We start from the raw sequence: 21926 nt of genomic DNA on the forward strand, positions 1-21926 counted from the left end.
GGAATCTTCTATGCCACATCAATAAATTTAGGAATGCAGTTATATTGTCAGACTCCGAAGCAGCTATTCTATCAATAGTCTCTAAACACACACTTTCATCTCAAACAGCACAAAATAACTAAAATGCTCTCTCAATTAATATCACTCAATAAAAGAATTGTATTCCAATGGATACCATCCCATTGTGGAATCCTGGGAAACGAGAATGCGGATGCTTTAGCAAAGAAGGGCAGCACTGCTACTTACAGACCTGTTACTAAATCTATTTATTACTCTGTGAAAAGATTTATTAAATCTACATACTTAGACTTCAACAAACAAAATTTGATAACACAATCTCAAGGGAAAAAATGGAACTCTCTGCATCATAATCCACAGTTAATTCCCGATTTACCACGAAAATCGTCTGTAGCTGCATTTAGATTGGCAACATGCCATGATTGTTTGGCCAAACACCTGCATAGAATTGGAATATATCAGTCCCCTAACTGCCCATTGTGCAACTCAAACCAAGAAATGGATTCAGAACACCTCAAAATCTGTGCTTCAGTGGCTGGCCATGATAATATCTTTGAAAAATATTGGAGTGCAAGAGGTCAAATGACTTTATTGTCAAATGCCTGGCATTAGAAAACAACAACAACAAACAACAACAATTTTTTTACAAGAACTTTTAAATATTTTAAAACTATATCAATTATAACACTCAGAAGTACGTTCTCTTTTTTAAGAATTCTTGGTTGCTTCGTGTTTCTAAGCGCTGTGTGGTGTATCCGTGATCCATTTTCGTAATAGTATCGCCTCAAGTTCTGAGAACTGCTAGGCAGCATATCAGTGTTATTATTAGAGAATAAATTAACATGGACAAGGAGGAGAGATCTTGCAACACATAATTAGGAATGTTTATTGTTGCTGAAGATGATATCATTTCATTCTTTGTTTGTGAAACACAACAGATAAGAGCTCGGGTATGAACATTATTTAATTTAAACAAATCTCTCGCCTCTCGCTCATGTCTATCAAGTAAGGCAACATATCTTGTTGTGATTCCCTGTTATCGGGCTTCGTCAATCGATATCCTTCAAAATATACTGAAAGATGGTTATTTAAAAAATGATTTGGCTTTCCTATTAGCAAATTTAAGCTTTTTGTGTGACATCATAAAAAAAACTCGAAACATCCAAAAACCTGTTGTCTGAAACAGGGAGGTGCGTGCCGTGGAAATTAAACTAGACTCACTACCAGGTTCAGAAGCACAATTACTAAGGGACAAATTCCAGAATGTGTTTGGGAAAAACAGTGGATATAAAAAAATGTGTAAAGTTGCTCAAGTATTGGAGGATGTGCCTGTAGGTGAAATTGTCGGTATATGTGTTTGTGACATTCTCTCTTTAAATATGCACATCTGACGTCCTGTGATGTGGAAAGATCGTTTTCACAGTACAAGTTGTTCAGAGATAATCGGCATGAATTTGTGACGGAGAATTTGGAGATGACCTTTGTCGTTCACTGCAATTCTCGGCCAACTACTAGCACTCAAGTGTGGTTGGTGAGTACCTAGTAACATTTTTTTTTTTCAAGCTAAGTAAGGCATTTTTGTCATATTTAAAAATATATATATTTTTTTTATATTTAGCAAATATTTTCGTACTTTTTAGCACATAAAAAATAAATATATTTAAAATTTTTAGCACATAAAAATCCGCTCCCTAATAATAATAACACTGAAAAACAAATTTTTACTTTTTATCTTGCTCCGAAATAAAAATACGTGAATACAGTAGAACCCTGATTATCTGTCACCCTATTAACCGATTGGTGGATTATCCGACTGTCTTTCCCTCACTTCTTTTTTTTTTGTCTCTTTTTTTGCTACAGAAACATATAAAGTACTACTGTACGTTATATTAGTATTGTACGTATTTTTTCTAGACAGTTTTATTACAAGCCTTTACACTTGCACATTTTGATCTACTTTTCAAGCTGCCATATTGTACAACATCTATATAAAATGTATTCCATGAGTGTCAAAAGAAAACATGTTGTGCTGGTATCGAAAAAAGTGCAAATAATTTATTGGTTTGGGGAAAGAGAAACTGTGGCTCATCTCGCATCAGAATTCGAGACTGATGTTACAACTGTGCGATAATTAATAAAAATCAAGGATAAAGTGTATAGAGTACGTAAATCTACAACATGAGACCACTTACAAAGTATAGCTGGCCTGGAGCCTCTCCCATTGGGCGGTTGGAACTCTCCTCCTGAAGCCATGACATCCGGACTTGCCAGTCTCTGCTCTTCAATGATCCGTACACACCGATCGACTGTCGAGACACGCTGGTCTCCAAGTCCAACTGAAAACAGTCTTCCAGCACCAACTTGGGGAAGGAGGTAGATAAAAAGGAAAAGCCAAAGGGCTTATATGCCAATTTTGCCCGCAATTAAGATATTTCCGTCAATAATATATAGATGAAAATTTGTGGTAGAAAGAACGTCTTAAGGATCTTAAACGAGTTACAATCACGTGATCAATGACGTAAATCTTAATTACGCCAATAGTTTCATACAGTTACGCCTTTTGGGTGTTGCTTGTAAGAAATGATTAGTAAGCTTCCCCACGCAGGGCTTCGAAGTCACACGCTGTAGTATGTTTGCTGACACAGGTTCAAGTGGAGATGAAAGATTTCCACATGCTAAAATGGTGATGGTGGAGAACACACGACTTGAGCTCTGGGAGCAGACAGCTCGGGTATCATGCCTCATCCGGTCTGTCGCTGTCGATATGAAAAACTACAAGCAACTTACATAGCCAGCAAGTACGAATATCATTAAATTCAATAAATTAATAAAATAATTATTTCCTAACCATATCCCATAATCAAATCAATGTTAAAAATATCGTTGATCTTTGTTGTCCTGTCGACTATGACCTTGGAGCACAACAAATACATAATAATAATCTGTGGCGCTACAGCCCGTGAAGGGCCTAGACCGACCAGCAGGCTGCTGGCCTCACGCCCACATGCCGAAGCAGAGGTGGACGATCATCCAACCAGAATGGAGGTATCGTGTGGTTAGCACGATGATCGTCCCAGCCGTTATAGCTGGCTTTCGCAACCAGATTTTGCTACCTATCGTAGCTCCCCAAGTGCATCACGATGCTGGGTGGGCATCGGTCCCATACACTGGCCGAAATTTCATGAGAAAATTTCTTTCCCCATGAGGACTCGAACCAGCGCGCATTCCATAACACGAGTCCTAGACGGGATGCCTTAGACCACGACGCCACGGCGCGGGATACAACAAATACATAGTGTCCGAAAAACAACTTCTTAACTTTGCGAATGTATAATGTACTCCTGATAAAATAACATAGAGTCAGCTAACTTACCGTTGCAGGGATGGCTGCTTGAACAGAAGCAATGAGGATACGTTTCTCAAGTCAAGTTGTACTGTAAAATTGGCACTTAATCTACTTCACCTGAACAGCTGCTTGTCTGTCTATTCAATCTACTGCATATATTCTATTTATACTATTCTTTCGAAAAATGGCCAAAAACGACTGTTTGGGTGAGACATTATTTTTTTCTAAAAGGAGAACGAAGGAGCTGAGTGCTCACATTAGAATATATGCTGTTGTTTTTTTTTTTAGTAAGTTATTTTACGATGTTGTATCAACATCTCAGGTTATTTAGCGTCTGAATGAAATGAAGGTGATAATCCCGGTGAAATGAGTCCGGGGTCCAGCACTGATAGTTACCCAGCATTTGCTCATATTGAGTTGAGGGAAAACCCTGGAAAAAATCTCAACCAGATAACTTGCCCCGACCGGAAATCGAACCCGGGCCACCCGGTTTCACGGCCAGATGCACTAGCCGTTACTCCACAGGTGTGGACTGCTGTTGTTACAATACCAATTTCACAGTCCTTTTTTCTTCAAATATATTAATTTTAGGACCAAAGTTTATTAAACTTTTTTCTTGCTTTTATGAATACTACCACATCTCAAAATATTAGACACTTTTTATTAACACCTTGTGTATACATCACATATCACCACTCAAGTTATTTTCATTTCTGTGATTATAAGTGAAACTATTTAAAATAAAAGCTTATCAATTGCATCAAGATGTCTTTTTATTAATTTACTTTCATTAAAATAATTTATTATGCTGCATAGGAATCCTGTAAAAATTAGCTTTTCTACATGACTTATTTAAAATAGGCCTATGTAACTTGTAGTTTATGCGGCCAATTCTTCAATAAAAATACTCCTACCTCACATTGAAGTGGGTAAAAATAAAAAGATGAAATAATACTGATTTCTTATTATATTTTATACGTCTTTATTGGTATAGAGTTTTGGTGGTCCTCATTAAGACCACGAAGTATTTTGTAGTGAAAGGGAAGGCTAGAAGAATGTTTTTAGATACAATGTCCTATTCGAATAGGCAATAAATAACATACTGTACTCTTGTTCAGTCACATAAAACAGTAACTAATTAAAACTTCTACAACAGTACAGAAAACGACAATTAATACACTTCTCACTCACAATGCACATAACACAGTACAGTGTTATCAACACAGGATGAGTTTCTCAAGGCTCAACCACCTCACACACTAATGAAAACTACTTTTCACATGTACATCGTATCAAATTGTATGAAAAGGAATTTAAATACTAATGGAAAAACTTATCTGTCTTAAATGTTCTCACTGGCTCACTGGTCACACAGTCAACGCTCAGCTTGAGAGCATCAGCCAATTGTCTACTCTGAAGGCTGGTAGATTAGTCAATGCTCAAGGTTCACTATTGGCAGCGATCACTCTTTATTGCTGAGTTGAGGTCACTGAAGTAAGGATGAGTCATCGCATCTTCAGCCGGTAATCTCAGTGCAGGATTGCAGACCAACAGACGCTGCAAAGAAATCAAGAGTTAGTATTAGTACTAGCAATAGCAGTGGTAGTGGCAGCAGTAGTGATAGCAGTAGCAGTAGCAGTAGTAGTAGTAGTAGTAGTAGTAGTAGTAGTAGTAGTAGTAGTAGTAGTAGTATTAGTACTAGCAATAGCAGTAGTAGTAATAGCAGCAGCAGCAGTAGTAGTAGTAGTAGTAGTAGTAGTAGTAGTAGTAGTAGCAGCAGCAGCAGCAGCAGTAACAGCAACAGTAGTAGTAATAGCTGCAGTAGTAGTGATAGTAATAGTAGTAGAAGCAACAGCAGTAGCAGTACCAGTAGCAGTAACAGCAGTAGTAGTAGTAATAGTACTAGCAGTAGCAGTAGTAGCAGTAACAGCAACAGTAGTAGCAGTAGTAGTAATAGCAACAGTAGTAGTGGTAGTAATAGTAGAAGCAGTAGCAGTGCCATTAGAAGTAACAGTAGTAGTAGTAGTAGTAGTAGTAGCAGCAGTAACAGCAACAGTAGCAGTAGTAGTAATAGAAGCAGTAGCAGTACCAGTAGTAGTAGTAGTAGTAGTAGTAGTAGTAGTAGTAGTTGTAGTAGTAGCAGCAGTAACAGCAACAGTAGTAGCAGTAGTAGTAATAGAAGCAGTAGCAGTACCAGTAGTAGTAGTAGTAGTAGTAGTAGTAGTAGTAGTAGTAGTAGTAGTAGTTGTAGTAGTAGCAGCAGTAACAGCAACAGTAGTAGCAGTAGTAGTAATAGAAGCAGTAGCAGTACCAGTAGTAGTAGTAGTAGTAGTAGTAGCTGTAGTAGTAGCAGCAGTAACAGCAACAGTAGTAGCAGTAGTAGTAATAGCAGAAGTAGTAATGGTAGTAATAGTAGTAGTAGCAGTAACAGTAGTAGTAGTACTACAGTAGCAGTAGTAGTAGTAGTAGTAGTAGCAGCAATAACAGCAACAGTAGTTCAGTAGTAGTAATAGCAGCAGTAGTTGTGGCAGTAATAGTAGGAGTAGCAGTACCAGTAGTAGTAGTAGTAGTAGTAGTAGTAGTAGTAGTAGTAGTAGTAGCAGCAGTAGTATAGACTGACCAGATTTTTTATGGTCCAGTAGGGGACATTGGCAATTTCAAGAAAAACCACAAACACTTATCTAGTCACTCTCTGTTGAAATGTTGCACAAAATACATGTAACAATAGATACAATAATAGAACTTCGCGCACTAAATTTGTTGTTGTTGTTTTCTAATGCCAGGCGTTTGACAATAAAGTCATTTGACCTCTTGCACTCCAATATTTTTCAAAGATATTATGATGACGCACTAAATTTGTAGTGTGTCTTAACTTTTTTAATTAAATGCATAAACACATGTAACTCCTATACATAATTATAGCCACTAAGAATTCAGTTTCAGTAGTGACGTATGCATGGAAGTCTTTCACATAATATTGTAGGCCTACACACTGAACTCTAACACACATTTTACAAGTAGGCCTACTTGTTTGAAAAATATATCTTTTTAAGGATCTGTTCATTCCCATGCAGTTTCACACTAAGTTCTTCACATGAGAAATGAAAGTTTTTCACTTGTGACAAAGCTTTAACTGTTTCAATTTTTATTTTTGACTTTTCATCAATCCAGACTGAGTTCATTGTGTAGAAAAAAAGTCTTTCAAATTATGAATTACTGACTGAAAAACACATGATTAATGACACTATTTTGAGATTTTCAAATGGAATGGAATGGAATATTTTTTGAAATGCTGAAAAACATCAGACCACTTTTCACTTGTTGGTTTGTCACAAACTCCTAACTTTTTTAACTACTTAAAAATGGACACTGTGGCAATTCTAACACTTCCGCGCAAGGCAAATAAAGACAAAGATGCTATATTCTTCTCAAGGAGTGCAGAATATCTCATACTGTGCTCGCTGGTTCTTCCGTCTCATACTGAGAACCGTTCAGAAATGTGCATGAATCGCAGCAGTTTCATCACGATACTTAAATATTTATGTGTAAAATGTTATTGAAACAAAATCAAAACTTCTGGGGATGAAATTAATTTCCGGGGACAAAAACGGGGACATTTGCTCCCTGGGGACAGCAACTCAAAACTGGGGACTGTCTCCGGAAATCAGGGACAGCCTACAGTAGTAGAATGAGCAGTAGTAGTAGTAGCAGCAGTAGTAGTAGCAGTAGTAGCAGCAGCAGTAGTAGTAATAACACAAAATAAAATAAATTTTTACTCAAATATTTAAAACAGATTTTCAAAATGCAGAATAACTACACCCTATCCAACTGGGAACAATTAGTTGATAGATCGCAGCATGTGAAAGTTACTAGATCCACCAAATTAATGTCTCTTGATATTGAAAATCTTTACACTAATATCCCTTTGGATGAAACTTTACAGTTAATAAAAGACAGATTACGTCAACTTAATACAGACGAAAATCTTATTTGTCAATTGATTAATTGAATGGCTGCCTAGAAAAACGTTGTAGGTCAGTTTTTACAGTTTGTCAGGAAAATAAAAATATGTTTATTCCATACTAACATTGTTAAATATTACAAAATATGACAGGGTGAGGTCTGCATTAATACTTCAGTAAGTATTCACACCATTTATACATATATGTACTGCCTTCATCTTCCAAATAACACAACTTCTCGAACATTTACAGTAGAAAAACGTTGTATATCAGTCCAGAAGAACAACGTTGTAAAGCAAAGAAACTTAAATATTGTCCATATTTCCTGGTAAATTCTTTATGGTTGTTACATTTGAGTAAATTAAATAATAATAATAATAATAATAATAATAATAATAATAATAACAACAACTATAATAATAAGACAAATTTATATCATAAGAACTTGAAACAAATTACACAACTTAGATTATATGTTTAGGCATACAATATCAATATTACACACACAAGAATCCCTTTTTTTCTTTATTCTGTTATGAGGCCATGGTAGAATTCAGAGTAACCATGACCTAGCCATGACCAAGAGGAAGAAAACTTCATATTGCAATCAGATAATTTTTTTTTCTCTTATGTGATTGGAATAGGACCATGATAAAGACGAGGTAAGTTATCTTGTGAAATATGATTTACTGTCTTATTTTTTTTTTTTTTTTTTTTTTTTTAGAGAATAAACTGCCCATGGTAACAATATATCATGGAATTTCCGCATTTTCAGAGACATAGGATCGTCACAACTGAACTGAAACCAGGCAGCTGTTGTTATCTTGAGGTCTGGATTCTTCTTTATTGTTTGCTCTGCTAGCCCTATATCCCTAAAGTATTCTTGGTGCATGTGAACAACCTGGAATGGTTTGCTTGGCCTTGCATTGGCAATAATCTATATCCATGTGACATGCTACAAGTATGATTGTTCGCCATTTTATCTGCGTTACGTTTTCAGCTCAGCAACACAATCAAAATAATACAGCTCTCGAAGTAGTGTGAATATCAGCAAGATGATGGCAGCACATGATGCAAGGTGTGCGATACAACATTTTTCAGTCGAAAAACTCAGTTTGGTCAAAAACGGACTTACAACATTATTCTAAGCAGCCATTCAATCTACTGTTTGTACCAAACAAAATTATTTTTCTTTTGATAACAAGATTTTTCAACAATTTGATGGAGTAGACATGAGTGATTCCCTCTCAAGTCTTTTAACCGAGTTTTTTTGCAACATCTTGAACAAGAGTACATACCTAAATTCATATCTCAGTTTAATCTTAAATTATACAATAGATACGGTGATGATACTATCTTAGTTTTAGAAGGAAATACAGATACATCTAAAGATTCACTTCAATCGTTTAACAGTATGCATAATAAATTGAAGTTCACAACTGAATCTGAAACTCAGGAATCAATCAATTTTTTTTGGATCTGAAAATCGTCAAAAAAGCTGGTCAATTTATTTTTTATATTTACCGAAAACTCACAACTACCACTCGTAGCATACATAGTTCCTTTAATCACTCACAATCTCATAAGAAATAACCAGTAAACTTTAGTAGTCTTTACAAAATGGCCGAAATTAATAAAGGTCGGTCCACTTAGCCATAAGTAAGGTAATAAATGGCTACAAATAAAGGAACATTTCAAAGCATCATGCCATTAGCAGTGGCGGCCGGTGAAGTTTGGGTCTAGGTGTTGCACTTTCTGTGAAGAGTGGGGTGGAATTAGTTACCTTTATCAGTACATGGTCATTTTAATCCAATGCTGGTACTTAAATGATTAATATCAGTAATGTCCATTCTTGTCCACGACTGTTCCCCATCAAACAAAATACACGGAAAACAAAACAGTGCGTTTTTCACTTCAATGCCACAAAGCCAATCATGATTATTGTAAATTTCCTTCCTAAAAATTCTCTTGAACTGTCTTTTCCCCGTAGTAACTGTCTGGACAATATTTAGATCAGGCAGTGGTCTACCAAGTTCTTTAACTTTTAATTTCTCTTCGTCAGAAAGTACAGAGAAGTTCTTGTTTTGTAAACTATTTACAGAATTCATAATGGTAAACGCACGTATATCACAAACTTGAAGAAAACATCAGTGCACTATAAAAATTGTGATAACTACCACAATTCACATAAAACTCATTAAACGCCAGAAAAGTTCCTGTTTTTTAAACAACTTACAAAATTCATAACGTTATATGCCTAAGTACCTACGTCACAAACTTGACGAAAATATCACATCCAATAAAAAAAAAATATATTATGCAGCACAATTCACATAAAACTACTTAAATTCCAACAAAAACTAAATATTTAAAGAGAGGATTAAATGGATTTCACACGATTATAAAACGACTGGACCACGTGCTCACCTAACTACACGTTGGTTGGGAAACAGGAAGTCAGGAAGTAAGAAACCACGTGAGAAACGAAGACTCGGAAAATTTCGTCTCAAGTCACGAGTCATCCAGCGAATGTGTCCGTTCGGAATGGTCACTTCTGCAATCTATGGGCAAATACAAGAACTATTTGCTTCCGGTCGTTGCAAGAGCTTTGCCGCGACCAGCTGTGTTAACTGCTGGGATAGGGAACTCTGAACTGAGCCTACCTTCAGTACCAGCCGCTACACTAATCTGGCTGTTGCTTGAGCCACACAACGACCACTTCTGAAGTATTCACAATTTGATGAATTTTATAAAAGCTGATTATTTTATACTCGAATTCTTGAATGATATATAAATAAAAAATGTATATATTTCAATTGGACGAGAAGGAAACTTAAAATCTGTTTAGTTATTTAATATAAACAAAATTTTAATGTGCGGGAAAAACTTGGTTGTTGTGCAACACTGCAACATGATCAGCGGCCGCCACTGGCTATTAGAGAATTATGTGTAGAGTAATGCAAAACTAGCTAATGCGGACTCACATCAAGATTTGTCGTATAGAAAATACTAAACAACTAACTAGCTTTGAATATCTGCCCACACCAGCACATTGTTTGAACTACCCGAAGATACATCTGTACATGCACTTACACCATCTACTATCACATCAAGTTAATTTAACATTAAATGTTCAGTACATCACCGCCATTTTGTAGCAACGCCATATTGTATTTTTGGTCCAGAAAAAATAATTGTAAAAATACGAGTGTTTCCCTGGACCAAAAATACAAAAAGTGTTGTAACAAAGTGGCAGGGCATATTGTTTTCGTGCAAGACGACTATTTTCTCTGGACCAAAAATACAACATGGTGATGCAGCAAAGTGACGATGATGTACAGAACATTTACCAGTTTAACTTTTCACTTTTTGAAACATCAACCACTCCTTTTCTTACACATACCACTATCATCACTGTGGCAAGAGTAAAGGCCCATTCACAATGAAAATTAAACATAACCGTAACATAAACACAGAAGTTTGCGCCCAGGCTACCAAATGGGATCATTCACAATGATTCACATAAACTTTGACATAAACATTACCGTAACAGGTTAACATGAAAGTTTGCAAACTCCAAACTTTCATGCTTATGTTTACGTGATTTGCAAACAGAACACAATCGTTGAAGTATACGACAGAATATGAAGAAATGGCGTCGTTGTTATGTTTCCATGGTTACCAAGTATGTTTGCTGTTATGTTTATGTTCCCATCCTGAATGATGGTATGACTTCTTGATTTTTCCGTAACGTTTACATTCTTAAGTTAACGCTTATGTTATGTTTAATTTTCATTGTAAATGAGCCTTGTTCAAATATAAATCCTGACCTGCAGTGTTGCCACATGAATAAGAACATGGTTCAAATATGTTGCTGTTGTTTTCTAATGCCAGGCGTTTGACAATAAAGTCATTTGACCTCTTGCACTCCAATATTTTTCAAAGATATTATCATGGCCAGCCAGAAGCACACATTTTGAGTTGTTCTGAATCCATTTCTTGGTTTGAGTTGGACAATGGGCAGTTAGGGGACTGATATATTCCAATTCTATGCAGGTGTTTGGCCAAATAATCATGGCCTGTTGCCAATCTAAATGCAGCTACAGACGATTTTCGTGGTAAATCGGGAATTAACTGTGGATTATGATGCAGAGAGTTCCATTTTTTTCCTTGAGATTGTGTTATCAAATTTTTGTTTGTTGAAGTCTAAGTATGTACATTTAATAAATCTTTTCACAGAGTAATAAGTAGATTTAGTAACAGGTCTGCAAGTAGCAGTGCTGCCCTTCTTTGCTAATGCATCCGCATTCTCGTTTCCCAGGATTCCACAGTGGGATGGTATCCATTGGAATACAATTCTTTTATTGAGTGATATTAATTGAGAGAGCATTTTAGTTATTTCTGCTGTTTGAGAGGAAGGTGTGTGTTTAGAGACTATTGATAGAATAGCTGCTTTGTATTTTAAAGTATTTTGTATTTTAAAAAGTATGAGTGAAGGTTATTGATATCCAGAAGCTTATAAAAAATATTTCAACATACCTGTAGCAAATCTCGTCCTTTGGAGTTGAGTTTAGGAACCACCTGACTAAAACTCATGCTAGGGTGATACATTGGAAAAGGTTTGTAATCTGGGAGCTGGCTGATCCCTGTCCACGTTTCCTCTGTTGGAGTTCCTAATAACTTGAATATCCGCTTCAGCTGGTCATCCACATCAGAACCAGGAAACAAAGGTCTCCCAGCATTTGCCAGTTCTGTAAATAAATTCATATTTAGAATCATGTACAAAATGAACTGTCACCCACAGAAAGAGAAGAAAAGAGGGAAATTTCAGTAAAGAATGCAAATAGTAGATTCTATGAAGATAATTTGTATAAACAAAAGCCACCCTAAATAAGGGTTCGATAGATCGGCCTACTAATCAATTCATAAAGAATAATAAGTAAACAAAACAATTTTGTGACACTTAGAAAGAAAAAAAACATTAAGATAAATGATAAGAAAACATAGGAAATCATTTACAATAAAAGTTTGTTGGGTACAAATGATTACTAATTACAGCTAAGGATGATTTTAACACGTGAGATCCTATGGCATCAATCGTTGCATCAAAAATTTTAAATTGTTTAAGTTGATTTAAAGTTTCTCGTAGGATCGTGCCACGGGCACCGAACATGAGCCCAAAAACTGTCCAATGTTTGATGTGGTATTGTGCTCCAAGATGCTGACAACAAGGCTCATATATGACTTGTTTTTCACGACACACCTCTTGTGGCTGTTGCTCATGCATCTCGAAACTGAATGTGGGATCAAGAATGACACCCTTATCCTTCTGCCGATCAATTATGATGATATCAGCACGTCTAGTAGAGCCATCAGAAGAGACGCAACCAACCTCCTCATAAACCTCATAGGAAGCATTCTGACGAATTGAAGCTGCGATGAGAGAACGAACCGTATTATGTCTTTGATTTGGAGCAATTCTCCATGATGGCAGAAACCCAAGATGTGAGGAAGCGTTTCTTGCTCGTCGCATCTTCTGCAACAGGTTGAGCCAAGAGTTCTACCAGGGAGAGTACGTACAGGTATTGTATTACAGTTCATCTTAATGGCTTGCGTCCACTGACTGTCTGAAAGTCCCTTTTTGGTTGAGATCCACGAATTACCCGAATTACCTTTCTTCCAGTGAGAATAGAAAACAACTCCCAAATCTTTACTTTTCAATTTGCTCCATTGATGAAAAGAATCTTCACGCAATGCTTTTCTTAGTTTTTGAGAAGAAAAACGTTCAGAGCAATCGAAGGTAATTGGTAATTGTTTGATGCAATGTTCAATTTTGTTTGGAAGATTTCGAGTGGCTGCTACATGAGGGTTGTCAACGTGTAAAAGTCTTTAAGTTCTTTTAAAAAGTACTTAACCTGTTTCTGAAAAGGGAATATAAAAATAAAGGTGATGAAGAGGAGTTTAGAGTAGGATAATCAACAACAGATCGTACAATTATTGGGATACACATACTGTATTTTCAATAAGTCAATAACAATGACACACTGTTTTAGACATTGTTAATAAATAATTGAACTATAAAGGTATTCTGATATTCAAATTCAGGTACTCTTGCTTATCATAAAAAGGATTTACAAGTAACCAGTCATATAAACAGGCTTCAAACCTTTCCGGGTTCACTTTATATGTCGTTTTTCGCAATTTGTTAAATAGGTCAATAGCCAAATTACAATACCATTTATTTGATTTAACCAATCTAACCTTGGTCTTATACAACAAATAATTACTTCTTGTGGAATAATTATGTCGATCCTTATCTGTATAATATTCAGGTAATGAATGTTTAATTTTTTTAATCACTCAAACATATATAAGAGTTCATTACAAGTAATATTTTCTTCCTGAATAAATAATGGTCTGCAGTGAGTGACAAATGATGCCCCTGATATAATTCTTACCGCCTTTTTTTGTAGAATAAATACCTTACTTATTTTATTAGCATTACTAGCATCTGGATTTGGTGGGTTACATAGAGTTTCTCTATACATGGCCTTATGACAGACAGGCCAATACGTAAATCATCTTCAAGATGCAGCAGTCTGTTACTTTGTTTAGAGTTCAATGTTTTCATGGTAGAAAAATTTCGATTCACATAAGTATGACGTTAAAAACGACAGTTCTAAATGTCTTTTTAGTTTATTCGGCACCATCGAATGCTTTGACAAAACATTTCCGCATAAAAGACATTTGGGATTTTGTTTATATTAATCTCCACGCCACATAAAACCATATTGCAAGTATTCATCACTATAATATTTATGAAACGCAGTACGTTTTTGCAAACCATGAAGTGAACTTTCGCTCACATTATTTGAATTAGCACTGCTGTCATCTAACACAGAATTTAATTCAGATTGTGCTTTCTGAATTAAAAATTTGTCCATAAAAATCTAAATAAAGCACTTTTAACAAAATAATCTCACTATCTGTTCTAACAATTCTAGACTCTGATTATTAATAAGTGGGGAGAGTAAACGAATTACTAAGCTGCTTTGTTGCAGGTGTTTATTTTCATTCGAATTATAGCCAGGAAGAAAAATTAAACTGAGCATTGTTGCAGGTGTTCACGTTTCATTGGTATTATCACGCCGGTCTCATGCTTAACATTCGGCAGGTCTTTGAGCAGCCTCGTGCGTAACATTCGGCAGGTCTTTGAAATTTAATTGTATTATTGTTTTCAATTTCTCATGTCGCCGCTGCAATCACTCGCCTCAATTTCAATGTTGCAACCAATGAGCTGCTTCCATTATTAAATGACACCTACTTGTCTAATCCACGTGGACTAAAACCGAGGTTGCAATGTCTTATGCTGAGGACGAACATTAAGGCATGTGATTAAAAATTATTATTAAAGAGTTATTATCAAGAGTTAAGAATGTCAACATACTCGTATATGAAACAACAACAATAATAATAATAATAATAATAATAATAATAATAATAATAATAATAATAGCCATTTAACAATATAACAAACTAGCGCTTATTCTTATCGAGGAAGTAGACGTGACAACGTCCCGGTTGCAGAAACACCGATCAAAATATGATTGGCGATCAAGGAGGGTTTGATTGGCCATAAGTTCTATTTCTGTTGCAGAAAGAACAATCAATATTTGATCGGAGATCAATCTTCTATCAGATTTGATCAACAGATTTTTGCTGGTTAAGTGACTGATCACTGATCAATTATTTCTGTTGTTTTCTTTATAGTACAGTTATTGCAATTTATATAGTAAATAGTTACAGCGTAATAATATTGTTTTCGACATAATGGATACTTCTGATGAAAAAATTTTAGAATGAAGGAAATATTATTAAAAAGAAGGCATTTCCATGATAGAAATGAACTGTTTTTATGTATAATGACAGAGAATTTGAGCAAAGATTTAGGTTAAGTAAGGATTCGTGTGTTTTGTTACTTTCAAAAATTGAAACAAATATATGCAGACAGACAAATCGAAACCTTCCACTTTCTCCTATGAACAAAGTTCTAATAACGCTGAGATTTTATGCTGTTGGAATTTTTCAGGCGGTCTTGGGTTATCTTGTTAGGATCCACAAATCAATTATTTGCCGAGTAGTTAGAAATGTTACGTATGAAATTGCTTTGTTATGGCAGGGTCTCTTAAATCCCCAAACTTCAAACAGGAAACGATTTGAAATCCAGAAAGAATTTTCGACCATGTCAGGATTTCCAAGAGTAATTGGTTGTATAGACTGCTCACATCCCCATCCAATCACCTGGTGGAAATGATGCCGAACTTTATCGAAATAGAAAAGGTTTATTTTCTGTGAATGTACAGGCAATATGTACACCATCATTGAAATTCTGGAATGTTGTAGCCCGTTGGAAGGGTTCTACACAGGACAGCACAATATTTTTAATGGTTATGTTACGAGCTCAATTTGTAAATAGAGAGATGGGAAATGGAATTCTTTTGGCCTATGGAGGCTGTGCTTGTTCCAATTTCTTGTCAACTCCTCTACCAAATCCCACAACAGAAACTCCCTCACGTTTCTTGTTTGTTTCATTTTTTTCACTATATTGTAGTCTATATAGAAATAGAATCCGCCTGTTTCCTTTCTACAAAAAGCAACAAAACAACAGAGCATTCACTTGTTTTCCTAGTCACCGCCCACTTGATGCATTCGTTTCGCAACTTTTAAAGAGCATCAAATCGGCTGTGGTTGCTAAATAGCATTATTGTCAAATGCACTTCTTTCTCAAATCAGCAATTAGTAAATTGAGACAAGTTGATTGGAGATTCACGTTTGTGGAACGCAATGAACAATCAAATAAATCAGACATCAACTGATTGGTGACCAGGGACTGATTTGATTTGCATTTCTGCAACCGGGCCTTAGAGTGAAACCTAATCGGTCGGCGAAATTGTTTTAAAAGCACACCGCACATTATTGTATGATGCCGGCATGTTAAGTATGAGGCCGCAGCGATAATAAAGTCTGTCTCAAAATAAAATGTACCATATCAAAGACTTTGTTGTAAATAAAAAAATACAAAATACGTTGTAATGAGACTTTCTGTATGGCATAAAATTTATTTTTCAGTTCCAAAATTTCACGACACACTCCATGGGGCTGCGATGTGTCGCGACACACTGGCTGGGAACTCCTGCTCTAAAGTATTATTAGATGCTAAACCAGGTGGTAAAAGAAGAGTCAGAAGACCTAAACTACGATGGCTGGGAGACGTTTAGGATGGTCTTGCAAGGAGAGGGATAAAGAGATCGAGACAGAGGGCTTTGGAATGAGAGGATTGGTCAACTATAAGGAGGTCGAAGCTAAATTGGGAGGGCCATAGTACCACAGATGATGATGATGACTAAGATAAATAAGAATGAATATTAAAGAGAAACAAAACAGCAAACGAGGGCAATTCACCTGCAAAGATACAGCCAGCAGACCACATATCTATTGAAGTGGTGTACAGCTTAGCTCCAAACAAAACATCTGGTGGTCGGTACCACAGTGTCACTACTTCGGCAGAGTAACACTTAACAGGGATACCAAATGCGCGTGCAAGGCCAAAATCAGCCAATTTCAGCTCACCATTCTGTAAAGAGTAAAACAGAGGGGTGCAATCACACACACAGTCTCAGAAATATCGTACTGTTGATTTAAGTCAGATGTAATCTGCTGTCGAAAAATTTGAAAGTTAGAATTTATAAAACAGTTATATTACCGGTTGTTCTTTATGGTTGTGAAACTTGGACTCTCACTTTGAGAGAGGAACAGAGATTAAGGGTGTTTGAGAATAAGGTGCTTAGGAAAATATTTGGGGCTAAGAGGGATGAAGTTACAGGAGAATGGAGAAAGTTACACAACACAGAACTGCACGCATTGTATTCTTCACCTGACATAATTAGGAACATAAATCCAGACATTTGAGATGGGCAGGGCATGTAGCACGTATGGGCGAATCCAGAAATGCATATAGAGTGTTAGTTGGGAGGCCGGAGGGAAAAAGACCTTTAGGGAGGCCGAGACGTAGATGGGAAGATAATATTAAAATGGATTTGAGGGAGGTGGGATATGATGATAGAGAATGGATTAATCTTGCTCAGGATAGGGACCAATGGCGGGCTTATGTGAGGGCGGCAATGGATCTCCGGGTTCCTTAAAAGCCAGTAAGTAAGTAAGTAAGTAAGTAATCAGGTAAAACCCTCAGCTGCCACATCTCGATTTTTTTATATTGTCTATTTTCATGAAAACCTCGAAATCAATTTTTTGCGGCATCACAAAATTTTATCTTTTACTCTGTATAACGAGAAAGGGAAGGATGACTATGAAGAAAAAGCAGAAAATGGAAAAGAACCATGATGCGAAAAATGAGGCATTCTATTCTTAGTTAACATAGACTAACAACAGGCATGCCAAAGTGAGCCATAGATGGCATTTGCCATAGCTGAGATTTCGAGTGCTTGAAGTTAAGTTGTCATAGTAAAAATACTAAAACCAATGGTTGTACTCTGTTTCAGAAGATATAAAGTTTTTTTGTTTTTGTTTTACTATTGAGTTTACTTTTTTATTCATTGTTGTAATGTTATACAGTTTTCTAGTGGAAGCAAAAATTACAACCTTGATAATTTGTGGCTACCGAAAGTTCAATTACCTACTCTACAATACTTACCAACGAAATAGGTATTTTCTTGTACAATATTTGATACTTATACGAGATAATACAATGTCAATGATTTCAAAAATCGAATGTTTATAAACCTGTTTTCCACTTCAAAATATTAAAAATATCAACAGTTTAGATTGTATTATACTTACTTACTTCCTGGCTTTTAAGGAACCCGTAGGTTCATTGCCGCCATCACATAAGCCCGCCACTGGTCCCTATCCTGAGCAAGATTAATCCAGTCTCTACCATCATATCCTACCTCCCTCAAATCCATTTTAATATTATCTACGTCTCGGCCTCCCCAAAGGTCTTTTTCCCTCCGGCCTCCCAACTAACACTCTATATGCATTTCTGGATTCGCCCATACGTGCTACATGTCCTGCCCATCTCAAACGTCTGGATTTTATGTTCCTAATTATGTCAGGTGAAGTATACAATGTGTGCAGCTCTGCGTTGTGTAACTTTCTCCATTCTTCTGTAACTTCATCCCTCTTAGCCCCAAATATTTTCCTAAGAACCTTATTCTCAAGCACCCTTAATCTCTGTTCCTCTCTCAAAGTTAGAGTCCAAGTTTCACAACCATACAGAACAACTGGTAATATAACTGTTTTTAGATTGTATTATGCATTAATAAAATAATATATTATGTAATTAACTGATTAAATATTTTTCAATAAGCATGTTTAATATTACAGTTTCAGGGTAAATCACTTGTATGAATCTATTTCAATACGAACATATTATACATAGAAGTCTGGATTTTACATATGAAGAGTCCACTGCAAGAATGATGGATGTCACTTTCTTGTCGAAAATGAACCAAGACTGTCAATGCATAGCTTAAGACATATAGAATGTACATACAGAGTTATATGGCATTAGCACTGATAGTCATTGTCCAGTAATGATCGGAAAATCACAGTTAAGCTTTGAGCGCTAAGCATTTCAAACTTTCAATTGCTTCTCCTGGAAAATGTATTCCAAATGACATCCATCATTCTTGCAGTGGACTCTTCATATAGTAACATAAATTTAACATAAGAACGTTATAACATCTGTAAATATCCCAAAGTTGTAGTTCGTAATAGATTATTTATTACAATAGCCGAGCCACAACTCTCTCATAAAGGCCAGTGACCTTGACAAGATTGAACTACAACAAATCATTCAAAACATGTGTTTTACAGCAAAGCAGGGTGGAAAACAAAAATCATGATTTTTTGTAATTAAATCAAAATCAGTGATTCTTTATTTAAATAAGATTTTTTGTTTAAAACATTTTTTTTTATTCAAAAAAAAAATTTTTACTTGAATACTTTTAATTTATTTTTAATTGGATTTAATGAAGTAAAGAAGATACTGTTAATAAGAAATCACAGCAATGACCAAACAGGAATTAGATTTTTTCAAGTTTTAAGTTAAAAAAAACATAGTTGAAACAAATGAAACCAGAAGTTCCACAACTGAATGCTCAACATAAAATACATAAGTAAATACCAATTGGCCTAATATACCAATATACATATCTGCATTAGCATACAAGCTAGCTAAATACTTGGAAAACATCATCGGAAACAACATACAATTCACAAATCACATTGCAGTCAAAAATAACAGAGACGTAGTCAACCACAAGGACAAACACATACCCTACAATTCAACACTAGGATCTTTTGACATCACTAATCTATACACTCACTAACACACCCATACGAGAAACAATAAAAATACTACAACATATGTTGAACGATAATATCACACCACAATCACAAATAGATGAAAACTCAGCAAATTATTTTCAAATACAGTAAAACCTCGATAAGACGTGCCCGCTTATTACACTATCTCGTGTAATATGCTTTTTTGTCTGGTCCCTGAACATTTCATATATAACGCCTTTATAAAATACCCCGTTTGTTGCGCTCAAGTCCCGCATAATACGCTACTTTTGTGGAATATTTTCGATGTAATTTTCAGCAATGAAACATTCTGGTCATTGAACTTACTGATGCCATTAACCTGAAAATTATTGGTATTCGGCCCTTTACTTGCGCATTTAAACCTTCTTACTATACAATACCCCACCCTCTTGTTACGCTCTCTTATCCGTCCCTTTACCTGCGCAGCTCACATACAGTAGCAATAGTCTACCCTCTTGCTAATCCTCTCTCTCTCTCAAACAACATTCTTCACACGACCATAATAAAATTCTGGAAATTTTTGCTGGTCAGTTTGTTGTCCTTTGTGTATTGAAGTGTCTATGAATGTGATTACAATGAATGAAAAGCGCTTTCTGTGCCGGAAAAATTGGAAATTTTACGAAAGTACGATGAAAACAGTACTCTTAATCAGAAACAACTCTCTGATTCATTAGGAATCCCATCATCGACATTAAGAATAATAACAAATCGCTACTCAATCACTGCAGCTGCGACGTTGGGAGGGTGTAAGCACAAGAGAGTGAAATGTGGCAAACATGAGGACTTGGAGAGCACACACACGGCAAACAACTATAAATGACTCTTTTCAAAAGAATTAAGTAGGCCTACAGTGCATACATGCAGTATCGTAAATGTCTTTATGCTCGACCATGCCCAAATGTAGTAATTATACACCTGGTAGCAGTCCTTTAATGCATGTCATTAAAGTACACCTACTCATTAAAGTAGAGGTGTTTTCAGCCAATGACAACTCAGCTTACAGGTGTTCAGCCAATGACAAGTCAGCTTTGTACCATTATAAAACCGCAAGTATTGATTATTCTCGGATATGCAATCGAAAGAGAATTAGCGAAAAGTCACGGAGGCTGGAAATCCAATACTGTCGCTATAATACTGTTACTATAATAATTAGCGTTAATTGTAAATAATATTCAAATAAATTCAATTTGTCATCTGGTTTTTCAATGTCGAATTCAATAATCAAGGTTATACCAAGTTTAACGGGATTACATCAAGGTCAATGACATTATTGTTCCTCGGAAAAAATCAATACTTTTGCGTATGCGCACATCTCACAATTCACGACCTAGAACAAGGTCACTTCCGATCTTGTCAGATACAAATAAAATGTATACATCTGAATAATTTCAAGTTAGAAATATGGTCGCGCATAAAAAGTTGTATGAAACTCGCCTATAATGGTAATTAAGAAGCTCGTATGAAAATTATGAAACTCGCTTGCGCTCGTTTCATAAACATGCATACTTGCTTCTTAATTACTATCATTATAGGCTCGTTGCATAATGTACTATTAACATACAATACAATAATTACATAATGGAGTAATACTGTATTACCTTTCGTGAATCTTGTAATTCAATAAAGAAAAATGCTAATAGATACTGTATATATGTCAAAATTAGTATACCCGCCTAATACGCGGTCCCAGTTAATACACGGTTTACACGCGGTCCTTTGAACTGCGTCTTATCGGGGTTTTACTGTAGTTTCTTTTATGTGCTATCGTGTTTAATGGTGTCTGCAAATTCAAATGTTTGTATAGGAACACAAGTTTTAATGTCGACCAAAGTAGCCTATCAGGCCATTTATTACATACCTTGTTGATGAGCAAATTCTGCGGCTTGAGATCTCGATGTAAAACATTGTGACTGTGGCAGAACGCCAGTCCACGCAGAAGCTGGTACATAAACGACTTCACTATATCTGGATCAATCTCTCCATTCAGGCTGTCGAAGTACTTTTTTAAGTCCTGATCACAGTGCTCAAACACCAGAGTCAACTTTTTATCACTATGTAGAACATCATAAAGGCGAACTATATTTTTATGTTTCAGCTCCTTCAGAAGGCAGATCTCGCGTAATGCAGATGATGGTACACCCTGAAAGAGATTCAGTTAAGGATTAATTTGAAAATCATCATTTTATCATACC

At 35.8% G+C, this 21926-nt stretch overlaps 1 protein-coding gene across 2 annotated transcripts in view; it reads right to left on the bottom strand.

Moving 5' to 3' along the window:
• Nucleotides 1–21926, bottom strand: part of Cdk5 (Cyclin-dependent kinase 5) — a 43042-nt gene that overhangs the window by 15758 nt on the left and 5358 nt on the right. The window contains exons 3-6 of one of the 2 annotated variants that reach the window (XR_011332472.1): nucleotides 21593–21874; nucleotides 16789–16960; nucleotides 11866–12077; nucleotides 2211–4921 (exon numbers count right to left, since the gene is read on the bottom strand). Coding sequence is in view for 1 of the 2 variants with exons in the window: in XM_069827799.1 (XP_069683900.1) it covers nucleotides 4814–4921; nucleotides 11866–12077; nucleotides 16789–16960; nucleotides 21593–21874 (774 nt within the window). In the remaining variant the exon portion in view is untranslated. Of the gene's footprint in view, nucleotides 1–1846; nucleotides 4922–11865; nucleotides 12078–16788; nucleotides 16961–21592; nucleotides 21875–21926 lie in introns of those variants that run through there. The other variant, XM_069827799.1, reaches the window with a different exon arrangement.

Source organism: Periplaneta americana, chromosome 6, assembly GCF_040183065.1.
Source record: "Periplaneta americana isolate PAMFEO1 chromosome 6, P.americana_PAMFEO1_priV1, whole genome shotgun sequence".
Taxonomy (NCBI): Eukaryota; Metazoa; Arthropoda; class Insecta; order Blattodea; family Blattidae; genus Periplaneta; species Periplaneta americana.